Source organism: Rhinoraja longicauda, chromosome 30 (genome assembly GCF_053455715.1).
Source record: "Rhinoraja longicauda isolate Sanriku21f chromosome 30, sRhiLon1.1, whole genome shotgun sequence".
Classification (NCBI taxonomy): Eukaryota; Metazoa; Chordata; class Chondrichthyes; order Rajiformes; family Arhynchobatidae; genus Rhinoraja; species Rhinoraja longicauda.
The window spans coordinates 16,482,099-16,495,273 of NC_135982.1; the positions used below are offsets into that span (position 1 = coordinate 16,482,099).

Sequence of the window (13,175 nt, forward strand, 5' to 3'; positions counted from 1 at the left end):
AATAGAGATCCTATCAGCAAATTTAGAAATATTCAGACATATTAGCTTCAAAATACATTTTCTGTGATTATCCTTTCAAAAGAAAATAACCTTGCATTTATACATAACAGAAATTTCCTCGTATTTCAACCCATTTTTAGCTTTTCGACTGTACCTCAAGATTAAAATAGGTGCACAAACTAGAATAAAGCTGATAATCTGCTATCCAACAATTCAGAAATGCTGATGGCTCAGCAACTGGTACACCATGCAATCATTGTTCCCTTTCAACTCACTGGGACCTCTGCTCCCCAGCGCCCCTTCAATTTACCAGGGCCCATGTTTCCCTGCTCCCTTTAAACTCACAAGGGCCCCATTTCTAATGCTTCCTTTCAACTGTCAAGGGCCCCACTTCAAGCTAATAGGGTTTAAGCTCATAGGGTTCACTGCAAAATGTATTATATTACTGCATAAGATCTCAAAACATTGTACATTAAATGTGTGTTCAGGTGTTAGAAGGATTAACATCCACTGGTTCCCAAAATCTGTCAGGCTGGTACCACCAAAGTGTGCCAGGTTATCAGAATTCTATTGCGCATTCCAAGGAAGCAAAAAGACAGCGCTACAAACTGCTCATTTCCCCGCAGCTATTAACTTTAAAAATTATTCTTCGTAACGTACTAATTAAGAGCGAATACCATCCCACCACAGGGTGTCCTAGAGTGTGCTAAAATGTGATATGACAAACTCTTGCATAGGTTTTAAACATAGCCAGAAATTTTACAGCATAGTCTTTATTTCTACTTGTACCAAAGCCAACGCACCAATTGCCAGGATACCTCCTTTCCTCTCGTTCACATCGGAACTGGAAACCAGTTCAAAAATGTGATGGTTCAATTCATCATAGAAAGAGGTGACTTCCTCTTGATTAACCTAAATAGACACATGTTAGAAGTTAAAACATTGTAAACCTGCGCACGTCATTTTGATGAGGTTTAAAACGTTTCTTAAATCTTCGCGTAACATTCATCACAAGATACCAGTTGATGCAAAGAATTGAAGGCCGACGAGCTGGCCCCAGAGGTTTCGTTTTTAATCGCACTGTTTAATTGTTTACCCAGGAACGAGAGATGATAGTGGGAGATTAAAAAATGCAAAGCACTAGATTGGTCACTGGCAAAATAAAAACAACATCACTGGGAGGACTGTGGAGCCCCGAAATATTTTAGAGCCATCGTTTCTCAAAAAGGGATCCAATAAAAGTCCATTCGAAAGAATTTTCATTCGCTCTAAAGATGTGTTTTCCAAGAAAATGAAACTTGGACTGGACACTGCCTGACTTTGCTGGAACTGATGGTAATTCTCAGCATAAATACAGGGAAGCTTCAGGACAACTGCATGCATGGCAAATATACAGGCGTCCGCAGTGATTTCAACGCTGCAAGCAGTTGTTGTATTCCCAAGCGAACCCAACGGCGGATAAGAGTTGTGTAGGAAGGAACTGCGGATGCTGGTTTACACTGAAGACACAAAAAGCCGGGGTAACTCAGCGGGTCAGGCAGCGCCCCTGGAGAAAAGGAATAGGTTTATGTTTCGGGTCGAGAAAGGTCTGTAGAAGGGTCTTGACCCGAAATGTCACCTATTCCTTTTCTCCGGAGATGCTGCCTGACCTCTGAGTTCCTCCAGCTTTTTGTGTCTATCTTCGGCAGAGTAGCTGAGATACTCAACAGTAAGGTGGGGAATGCACTCTTACATCCTGCACAAGGTTTGACCTTAAGCAGGATCCACAGGCCCATTCACTATAACAAATACTATAGTCTCCAAATAAGGTAGGCGACCGACACACAACCTCAATTATTTATGATTTTAATTATTTAAAAGGCTTATATTTTGTCAATTTTTACATTTTCAGCAAAAAAAATTAGAACAAAACAAAAACATTGGAATAATTTAATACACTTCTGTCAGGTCGCCCCGAGGTACATAGAATGATGAGCGGCACAGTCCTTTCCTCAGGGCGGAAATGTCAAGTACTAGAGGGCATAGGTTTAAGGCGAGAGGGGGGAGTTTAAAGGATATTTATGAGGCAAGTATTTCTTTTACGCAGAGAGTGGTAGGTGCCTGGAATGTGCTACCAGGGAAGGTGGTAGAAGCAGATATGATAGCACTGTTTAAAAGGCATTTAGACAGACAAGTGGAAATACAGGCATGTGGACTACGTGCAGACAGATGGGGTTGATTAGATTGGCATCACAGTCGGAACAGCCATAAAGTGCCTGCCTGCATTATTCTATGTTCTAAGCTGACAATCGTTTATTTTATCCATATTAATTTTACAGTGCTTCCGGACATCACAGACATTGCCCCAGGGAGAATTGAGAAACAGAGGAAACTTTGCGCACAAGTCCAAGGATCCTCGAAGGTGGCTTCATAAGTATATTGGATGGTGAAAAAAAGCACGTGGGATACTTGCCTACATTAGCCAGGATAGAGAATAAGAGCAGAGAAGTTACGGTAAAACTTTATAAAACATTGGTGAAGCCACGTTTGGAATACTAAGTGCCGTTCTGATTCCACAACAATGTTTACACTTGAGAGGAAGCAGAGTGGATTCACCAGGGTGCTGTCTGAGACAGAGTGGCTCAGTTAAGAGGAGAGACTATGCGATTTAATGACCTTGACAGCTTTGAAAGTTAGCAAAGCTGGCCAAGAGCTTGACCAGTTGTCAAATTTCCAGTGAGATGTCAAGGGCATCAGAGAACCTTGGTCAAGGTCAGGCCACTGATTTAGGCCTTGCCACTCTATCGCAGGCCTTTTGTGGCCATTTTGATCTTCCCGAACTAGGGAAAGTGACCCACGGAAATAGGGACCTATTTGGTGAGAGCAGGCCAGCAAAATCTAGTAAATTAACATGCACCAAATTTGGGACAGACTGCAAATTCAGACCAAATTGCAGCTAATTACTGCCTCGCAGCACCAGCGACTTGAGTTTAACCTGATCTTGGGTGCTGCCCGTGTGGAACTTTCATGTTCTCCCTGTTACTGTGTACGTTTCCACCATGGGCTCCAGTTTGCTGGCACTTATCAAGATTTGCGGGTTGGTAGATGAATTGGCTACCATATAGTGCCACAGGTGAGTTGGTGAGTAGAGGTATCTGGGGTTGGGGTGGAGGGGAAGGGGGTGATATTGATTGGGATATATATATATATACAGGTAAAATTAAATGGGATTGGTGTGAAATTAGTGCTTGATGGTTGACGTAGACTCAGTGGACTGCAGGGATGGCTTCCGTGATTGATGACTATAAATTTCAAAGTGTTGTGTTCCTAATCAGCATGCTCAGTAACCAAATGTAGTAAAACAAACCGAGTTTTGAATTTTTTTTTAACACATTTTCATAAACCTGCAGATGACTTTGAACAATCCTTATGACTAATTGGTTGTACCTCACGAAGTTCAGTGGTAACATAGTGCTGCAGGTCCTTGGCAGATTTAGCCCTGGTCTCCTCACTGCGGCTCTTCAACCCACTGATAAACTGCTGAAGGACGGACCCGCTTCCAGACATGGCGAAATCTAAAGAGCTGCAGATTCTGCAGAAGGAAACAAATCAAGATTAGAGCGTGCGTCATCGTTTTCTCAATAACAACACAAGATTATTCTATTTGTATTGAAATCGGTAGAGTTGAAAAGAACATTTCTGAATGGACGTTACATTTTATTTTGGTTTACACTCTTGAATGTACTATATGTGCATGGTCACCAAATGCACAAAATGTTCTATCTAAAATCAACAGGAAAAAAGTTCTGAAAATATACGAAACGTGAACATATTTTATGTTCTGCATATTATTATTTTATGTTCTGCAAACAAAATGTTGCAAAAATTAATTTTAGAGGAACACCGCGGAAACCGGCCCTTCAGTTCACGGAGTCCGTGCTGACCAGTGATCCCCACACTATCATACACACTAGGGCCAATTGACAATCTTTACCGAAGCCAATTTACCCACAAACCTGCATGTCATTGAAATGTGGGAGGAAACCAGAGGACCCAGGGAAAAACCACAGGGTCGCAAGAAGACCATACAAACTCCATACACACAACACCCGTAGCCAGGATCAAATCTGGGTCTGTGGCGCTGCAAGGTACCACCTCTACCATTGCGTCACTATGCCGCCCATTCTTCCTTAATCTTTGGCTACACAGACACCTTGCTTTGCCCCAGTAAGAATGGAGCACCAGGAATAGGACAGAACTTCCCAGCAGCTTTGGACAATGTGCACCTTGTTGCTCACCTACTCGATACAAATGAGCTTATTTTGTGTGGCTATTCAATCGCTAGCCTTCTTGCAGAAACGCTGGCATAAATCTAATCATGTTACAAGCTCGACCCACATTGATGCTTAAAGAAACTTGACATAGTTAATCACCTGCCTAGCCAGCTGCCAAAATACGATTCTGTCTCTGATATGCAGATGGACAACTATGAATTAAAAAAAATAATTAACAGTAAAAGTTAAATAAAAATATTAGTGAACAATGATTTTAAAATGATGCAAAATATATTTCTAACCCATGTTCTTGTTTCTTCCGTTGAAAATTACAGAGATGCTGTTCCTTCACCAAGGTTATCCGAACACAGGTTACAGGTTCAGTGGATACTCCCCGAGTAGTACGATATTGTTGAATGCCCATCAGGAAGTCCTGACCTTCTTGATACTTACCAGGCAAATGCTGATGGTTTCATGTGGAATTGCTGTCATTTCACAGGGAAATTCAGGCCATTAACACAACAGCAACACCAGTGAAATGTACCATTTCTGAGGACGTAATGACCAAGGTTACATTACGCACACAATCACTTAGGATGACCAAACAAACGTAAGAGATGTTTCTGTTTCTCAATTATAAATTTTCCATTCCCTCTGATAAAAATGTGTGATTACTTTTCACCAGGACTCTGCATAGACGATAAACTATTTTCCAGAAACTAATACTGCAATCGTGTTGGACACAAGAGCCTACAGATGCTGAAATCTTGAGCAAAAATCTAAGTGCTAAATGAACTCAGCCGGTCAGGCAGCATCTGTGGGGGAAATGGACAGATGACGTTTCTGGTCGGGTCCTTTCTCCAGACTGAGAAATCTAAGGGTCTTGACATAAAACATCGTCACTCCATTCCCTCCACAGAAGTTGCCTGACTGCTGAGCTCATCCACCATTTTGTTTTTTGCCCCAATCTTGTTGTGAGCAGGGCCTGATCTCCTCTTTCCAGACTGAACCTTCAACAGTGTGGTTGGTCAATGGAAAAGGGAAATCAAACTTCCATGATGGTGGTGCAACGCATTCATCCATTAACAAATTCCTGTTACTTCATACTTTTAATTATTTCAAATATCTTCAATTACAATAGCACAAAGTTACTTCTGCATTCTTTTATAAGCTTCCAAGTCAGAAATAATCTCACAGTTATTTGACAAGTCAAGTCAAGTTTATTTGTCACATGCACATACACAACGTGCAGTGAAATGAAAGTGGCAATGCCTGCGGATTGTGCAAAAAAAAGAATTACAGTTACAGCATATAAATAAATGTTAATACAGAGAAGACAAAATTTAGTCCCTGGAGTTATAATAGTTAACAGTCCTGATGGCCTGTGGGAAGAAACTCCGTCTCATCCTCTCTGTTTTCACAGCGTGACAGCGGAGGCGTTTGCCTGACCATAGCATCTGGAACAGTCCGTTGCTGGGGTGGCAGGGGTCCCTCATAATCTTGCTTGCTCTCGATCTACACCTCCTGATGTATAGGTCCTGCATGGGGGGCGAGTGTAGTTCCGAACGCACTACTCTCTGCAGGACCTTCCTGTCCTGGGCAGAGCTGTTCCCAAACCAGACTGTAATGTTGCCGGACAGGATGCTCTCTACAGCCCCAGAGTAGAAGCAATGAAGGATCCTCAGAGACACTCTGAATTTCCTCAGCTGTCTAAGGTGGTAAAGGCGCTGCTTTGCCTTACCCACCAGTGCGGCAATGTGCGTTGCCCATGTCAGATCCTCTTTGATGTGGACTCCCAAGTTTTTAAAACTGCTCACCCTATCCACAGTAGACCCATTTATTTCCAGTGGCATGTATGTCCTTGGATGTTGAGCCCTTCTAAAGTCCACAATCAGCTCCTTAGTTTTTTTTACATTCAAGAGGAGGCTATTGTCCTGACACCAGAGTCCCAGATCAGCCACGTCCTCCCGGTAGGCCTTCTCATCGTTGTCGGAGATCCGGCCCACCACCACAGTGTCATCAGCAAACTTGATGATGGAGTTTGAGCTGAATCTGGCCACACAGTCATGTTATGATTGTCACAGGTATCCCCCCCCCCCCCCCCCCCCTCCCCCTTATGTAATTCAGGTATTCAAAATTTGCAAACTATAAACAAATCAAAATGCTGCCAGACATACCAAACAAGTTAACAGGATTGAACATTTTTTTCTTTCTCTGACTATAACTTGTGAACATACAATTAGGGCCTGAACCCTTTATGATAATCATATAATATTAACTCTTGATATTGAAAACACTTTCAACAGCTAACTTGTTCCTCATAGGATATTCTTCCTATTCCAAGGATACCTGTTGAGGCAGTCTTCACTTCAGCTGGACCGGGAACAGTTTTTATGAATTGAATAACTAGAGTTATTGATGAGGCTTTAACCTAAAAAGGAGTTTTCTGGTAAGGGGCAATTTAGAAAGTTAATGAGATAGAACAGGGCAATAATGTAGGATATCAAAATGGTTAGTGACAACCAAAGTGGGGAACGAATGAGCACAGCAAATCAACATAAGAGTCTTATTAGAGTCACATCAATTTGTTACATGGCACAATTAATGGTCTTTTATCTGCATACATGTAGCATTCAAAACATGACAAGTTAATGAAACGAACAGAAATAAATGGATACAATATGATCGTTATTAAAAAGATGTGATTCCAAAGTAATCAAGACTGGGAATTCTAGGATGGTTAACTTTCTGCTTTATGCCAATTTACAAATAATTCATGTAGTAATCCAAGGGTTATTACCTATCGGCAAATAATCGTTCATCAGAATATACACACAAAATGCTGGGGTAACTCAGCGGGACAAGCAGCCTCTCTGGATAGAAGGAATGGGTGATGTTTCGGGTCGAGCCTTCTTCACACTGAGAGTCTCAGTCTGAAGAAGGATCTCGACCTGAAACGTCACCCATTCCCTCTATCCAGAGATGCTGCCTGTCCCGCTGAGTTACTCCAGCATTTCGTGTCTATCTTCGGTGTAAACCAGCATCTGCAGAACCTCCTTCTTCATCCTGTCTATGTCACTGGTTTCCACAAACACCACAACAATCGGGTATTTATTTGGCCACTTCAATTTCCTCTCCTGCACCAACATGTACTTTATCCTGTCACAGGACAGGTAGTTCAGCTTTCAGCTCATTGCTGTACATCACAGCATCTTACCCCCCAGCCCCCCCCCCCCCAATAGTATCTATCTGATCATTACTTCATCCCTTTTCACTTTCCCATTTTGAATGGTATTCTTTTCCACAGTGCAGTTTGCTTATTCTGCTCCCACAGGCTGAAGGAATTTCATGTTCCTTGGATAAGCGTAAAGACTAAGGCTCTACCAATGCCATCTTCAATACCCTATGCCTGTCTCATCTGTAGTCACTCTCTCCTCTGCTCTAGACTGGACATGACTGCAGTACTTTAAGCTATCAGTATGACTATCAACTGGTGCATCCAGGTACATTTCATGAACTGTAATGCATTCTAGTGACTGAGTACGTGTCCAGCTTCTGGCACCTGTTCAGCCTACGCTGCCTCAGTAGAGCAGGCAAAATAATAAAAGATCCATCCCACCCCGGCCACCGTCTGTTTGTTCATCTGCCCTCTGGTCGACGTTTCAGGTCGATCAAATCCCGAACAAACAGACTTAAGAACAGTTTTTACCCCAGGGCCATACGAGAACTGAACACTACCTTGCACTAGGCAACACCGTTAAAAAATCGGTCATATAATTGTATTTAATTGTATTTATGTATTTATTTGTTTTTGCATTTATTGCATATATGTTTGTACGCACCGTCAGGATTGGCTATTTTTTAATTTCGTTGTACTCGTTGCAATGACAATAAATGAATATTATTATTATTATTATTATTATTATACACATACCGCAGCTTTACTTCAGTAAACGTTAGAGAAGGTTCACCAGATTGATCCCTGGGATGGCAGGACTTTCATATGAAGAAAGACTGTATAGACTAGGCTTATACTCGCTGGAATTTAGAAGACTGAGGGGGGATCTTATTGAAACATATAAAATTCTTAAGGGGTTGGAGAGGCTAGATGCGGGAAGATTGTTCCCGATGTTGGGGAAGTCCAGAACCAGGGGTCACAGCTTAAGGATAAGGGGGAAGTCTTTTAGGACCGAGATGAGAAAACATTTCTTCACACAGAGAGTGGTGAGTCTGTGGAATTCTCTGCCACAGAAGGTAGTTGAGGCCAGTTTATTGGCTATATTTAAGAGGGAGTTAGATGTGGTCCTTGTGGCTAAAGGGATCAGGGGGTATGGAGAGAAGGCAGGTACAGGTTACTGAGCTGGATGATCAGCCATGATCATATTGAATGGCGGTGCAGGCTCAAAGGGCCGAATGGCCTACTCCTGCACCTATTTTCTATGTTTCAATGTTAGAGGTACAGCGGAAACAGGTCCTTCGGCCCATCAAGTCCACGCCGACAAGCAATCACCCCGTACAGTAGCACCATCCTACACACGAGGGACAATTTACAATTTACCAAAGCCAATTAACCTACAAACCTGTACGTCTTTGGAGTGTGGTGGGAAAGCAGAGCACCTGGAGAAAACCCACACGGTCACAGGGAGAATGAACAAACATATAGACAGCACCCGTAGTTAGGATCAAATCCGGGACTCTGGCGCTCTAAGGCAGCAACTCTACCGCCATGCTACTGTGATCATTATGAGTCTTAATGGTTTCCTTCAGTTCCCATGCTTTGGACATGCTATGTATCTCCTGTCCCACCATACTTTGCTTTAATCGTATTTATTAAACCAATTTTTATGAAACTTCAGCTACCTACTGTTGAAATTAATTATAATTTTGTCCATTTACTAACCTAGTTTCAAGATTTTGTTGAACGCGTGCAGTAGATTATATTTTAAAACAGACTGCTTTGAACACTCACATTATCTCAGATTAACTCACAGATCAGAAAAGGTAAACAAACTATTTTTTAAACCCATAGTATTTAGGTTTAAAGATGCGTTTTGCCATTGTCTCATTGAAGTCTCTTAGTCACCAAAGTCAATTTTCCATAGATAGCAAGCACTAAATGCTGTGCTAAATATAGCAGAATTCACAAATTTATATTACCCGGCAGGACAAGTTGTAAGTTGGTACACAATTTGGTTAACTAGATCTACCTGGTTACGTAATTAACTGCAGGATTAACCGTATTTTTGTAATACTTTTTGTTACTTGCTATTACAAATGAAAGCCACAGGATTGAGAAAATCTAACTTTCAAAACGAAAAAAATGATAAACAGACTTAAGTGCCTGTTAAGTGCTTAGGCGATTTTAAGGCGACTGCCGGCGACTAGGCTGTCACCGACAGTTCGCCGGGGTGTCGCGGGCATGATCGTGAGGAGTCTTCCAAAGATCCTAGTGGATCTCGGCGCGTCGCGAGAAATCAAACGGTTTGAAATCTCTCGGCGACAGCTGGCTTGTGGCCAGGTATCGTTGCTTATTGCGGGCGCTGTCGCATGCTGTCCCCAGGTTTGCTAGGTTCTCTTAGGCATTTAGAAGCACATAATATTAAAATAAGTAAAGTCATTTCAAAATACCATAAAATGCTTGTGTTTAACCAATTTATTTACCATCAGGACATTTGACAGGTAGATTGGAGGCGACAGTTTGACGGTCAGGTAAGTGTGGGGATTTTCGCAATGTTTTTGGCCTCAGCCATTACATTTAAAGTGGGCTTCAAACCCAGATATTCAACCCAGAAACCAGATATGCATCTCCCTTACATTTTCAAAGAACGCCCACACACTTTTCACAAAAATCCACTTAACCACTTAAAAAAAAATAAAAATTAATACAGCTATTAGTAAACTGGAAGTAAATCCTGTTTATTCCTTGTTACAGTGAAGCCTGGTTTTTAAGTAACCTATACAAGGTGTTATAGTTCAAAACTCTCAAGTACTTACTGACTTGTCAGTGATTTCATCGAAAACCAGGACGCCGGAGAAGCATTGACAGCGTGGGAATTTTCGCGATGTTTCAGAAGACGCTGTAATCTCGACCTGACTCGGCATTGTCGTGGTCATTGTCGGCGGGTAAAAGAAAAGTTCGGCGATCTGCTACGACTTTGACAGTCGCCGGCAGTCACCAAAAAGATCGCCTAAGTGGGACAGGCCCTTCTACGCTTGCGGGCAATGTTATTAGCTTCCTCGTTTAATCTCGTACAACCCTTAACCTCTTTAGTTGGCCACAGATTGATCACTTTACCCTTTAAGTTATATCTCAATGAAACATCTATTCATTTTCCGTGCTGGAGCAAGTTCAGAACATTGTGCATCCCAAAAAGCAGTCATTTTCTCATCAGAATACCAGCTCATTCAGTGCAGAACATGTTAAATGAGGTGAAGATTTATCAGTGAACTTTAAAAATGGGACTTAATTGTCCAGTGATTCACTGCATGGTATTCCACAGAATGTTGACACTTTTAAACAAATTCCCAATTTACATTTTCGTTCAGAAAGGCCATCTCACATTTACATGCATCAGTAATCTGCTTACATATCTTTTGTTGCAGAGATACCATGGCAGCGAGGTTTTGTGGAGACACTGGCTTTCAGTCACTGCAAGATTTAAATACAGCCATAAATATCTGAACACAGCCATGATTTTCTTCTATTCATTCACAAGGTATGGCCTAGATCAGTATTTACTGCCTTCCTTAATTGACCAAAAAGATGGTAATGAGCCCTCTTGAGCTGCTACAATGCATCTGGCAAAAGCATAGTGCTGACTGCAATGGCATTGTAGCATTTTGACCAAGCAAAGGCAAGGGATGTTATATTTCCAAATCATGATGGTTTGCAACTTCAAGGGGGATTTTGAGCTGGAGATAGATGCTCCTATTAGACTGCTGTCAGATGACAGAGGTTGCATGTTTATAAATTACTGCCTTTAAGCCTTGGTGAGTTATTGCAGAAAGTGGCAATTTGCAGATGGTTCTAGGCAGGACCAATTCTTCATCCCATTCTGAATGATCGTCAGGGCGAGTCATGTTGAAAATTATCTACCACTCAAAAGTGAGGAAGAGTTGAAGCACCGCTTGCAAGTTAACTATGGACAAAGTTGATTAACTGGGAGAATTGCTGGGGAGAATGGTTTTGAGGATTAGAAGGACATGTGACTGAATGCCATACTTACAGTTAAGAGCTGGAAAAAGGCATAATAGAGGCCAGAAACGTTACTGTACACTCATTTTGTTATTTTACGTTACAAAATCTTCCATCATTTCAGATAACACCAAATGTTTTTAATTCCTTTCATGACCACAAGAAATCCCCGCTAACTTATTTTGAGGAATCGGCTCAGTTGTACAAGTTAGTCTTCCAATACCAACTGTTTACATTTGGACAAGGTGCACTTTCCAGCCTTTCTGACTTAACAACAAATCCACCAATTTCAGATCATTCATTTATTTCAAATTAATACTATGGCAAGTTGACCTCCGCCAGAAACATTTTTTCCTTCTTTTGCCCCATTACCGATGCTAATCACATATCATTCTCCTGGCATTTACACATTGCTGCTTTTTAAACTACCACATATCTTCCATTTGTTCTCTCCTGTCTTTCCCCTTTCCTTGACTCTGTACTAGCTCAAAGCTTATTTCTCTAACTGCTTCAATCACCTAACTGGATGAAAAGCAACTGACCTGAGACATTAATGATTTAACCACTTACCTCTCCACAGTTGCTACCTGCTCTCAACTTTACAAGCATTATCTGCTTCTATGTCATGTTAATATATCCTTGAACTACAGAGAGTTGGCACCTCGCGTTGAAACTCGTATAATTCAAAAACTGACATTCATCCCATATCTTTACAGCATAAGTTGATACATAAATACACACATCAACATATATTCTTACCCAAAACGTAAATGTAGATTATTCATCACTCCGGGATCCCTATTTGCTTGCCTAATCTCACACTTTCCTATTGAAAATTACAAACTGGCAATGGAATAAGTGTAGAATGTACTGTCAGAGGCCTGATATCTGTCAGCTAGTTAGATGTCTACTCCAAGCACGGTAACATTCCAGCTATTTAAGCACAAACGTCTTTTGCAGCACCTCCTCTATTAAATATTCAACACAAACGAAGTCTTAGCAAAGTACATACCACATACAAATGATTTTACTGATACAAAGCTTAGGTGGTTAAACTTAACTCCAAAAGAAGATAATGAGTCAATGAATAGAGATATTTTTGGAGCATTGAATCTCAGAGTACTGTCAAATCACATGACATAGTCAACAGATTAGTAACACACAGTCTACGTATGGTGATGATCTGACAGTGCCGTCAGCATTCAGCAAACAAGGTACAATCAAAAATTATATTCAAGGCCTATATGTTATATGTGGCTGCATTATCATATCATATCATCATATCATATATATACAGCGCGGAAACAGGCCTTTTCGGCCCACCAAGTCCGCGCCGCCCAGCGATCCCCGCACATTAACACTATCCTACACCCACTAGGGACAATTTTTTTAAAACATTTACCCAGTCAATTAACCTACATACCTGTACGTCTTTGGAGTTAGCTAAATGACTATGTATCTCCCAACTAATTCAAAGTTTAAATCCAGCGACTGTCATGCAAGGCAAAGCAGACTGCCGCTGGCAAACAGATCCCAAAATGCTGAATTCCCCCAAACCAACCAAATAGTGGTAAACGAGTCTGATAATCAGATGTTCAAAACAATTGAAATCAATTTAAATTTAAATAGTTTTTAAAATTAAAAAATATTCATATCTCTTTGCAACTGGTTCTAAAGCTCAGGTTTTGTCACACTATTGAGGTGAGGAAGGAGGAGACCACAAGTGG

At 41.3% G+C, this 13,175-nt stretch overlaps 1 protein-coding gene across 1 annotated transcript in view; it reads right to left on the minus strand.

Moving 5' to 3' along the window:
* mtor (mechanistic target of rapamycin kinase) overlaps positions 1 to 13,175 on the minus strand; it is a 234,675-nt gene that overhangs the window by 219,045 nt on the left and 2,455 nt on the right. The window contains exons 2-3 of the mRNA XM_078425527.1: positions 3,427 to 3,571; positions 804 to 912 (exon numbers count right to left, since the gene is read on the minus strand). Coding sequence (XP_078281653.1) covers positions 804 to 912; positions 3,427 to 3,546 — 229 coding nt within the window. The 5' untranslated portion in view covers positions 3,547 to 3,571. The remainder of the gene's footprint in view (positions 1 to 803; positions 913 to 3,426; positions 3,572 to 13,175) is intronic.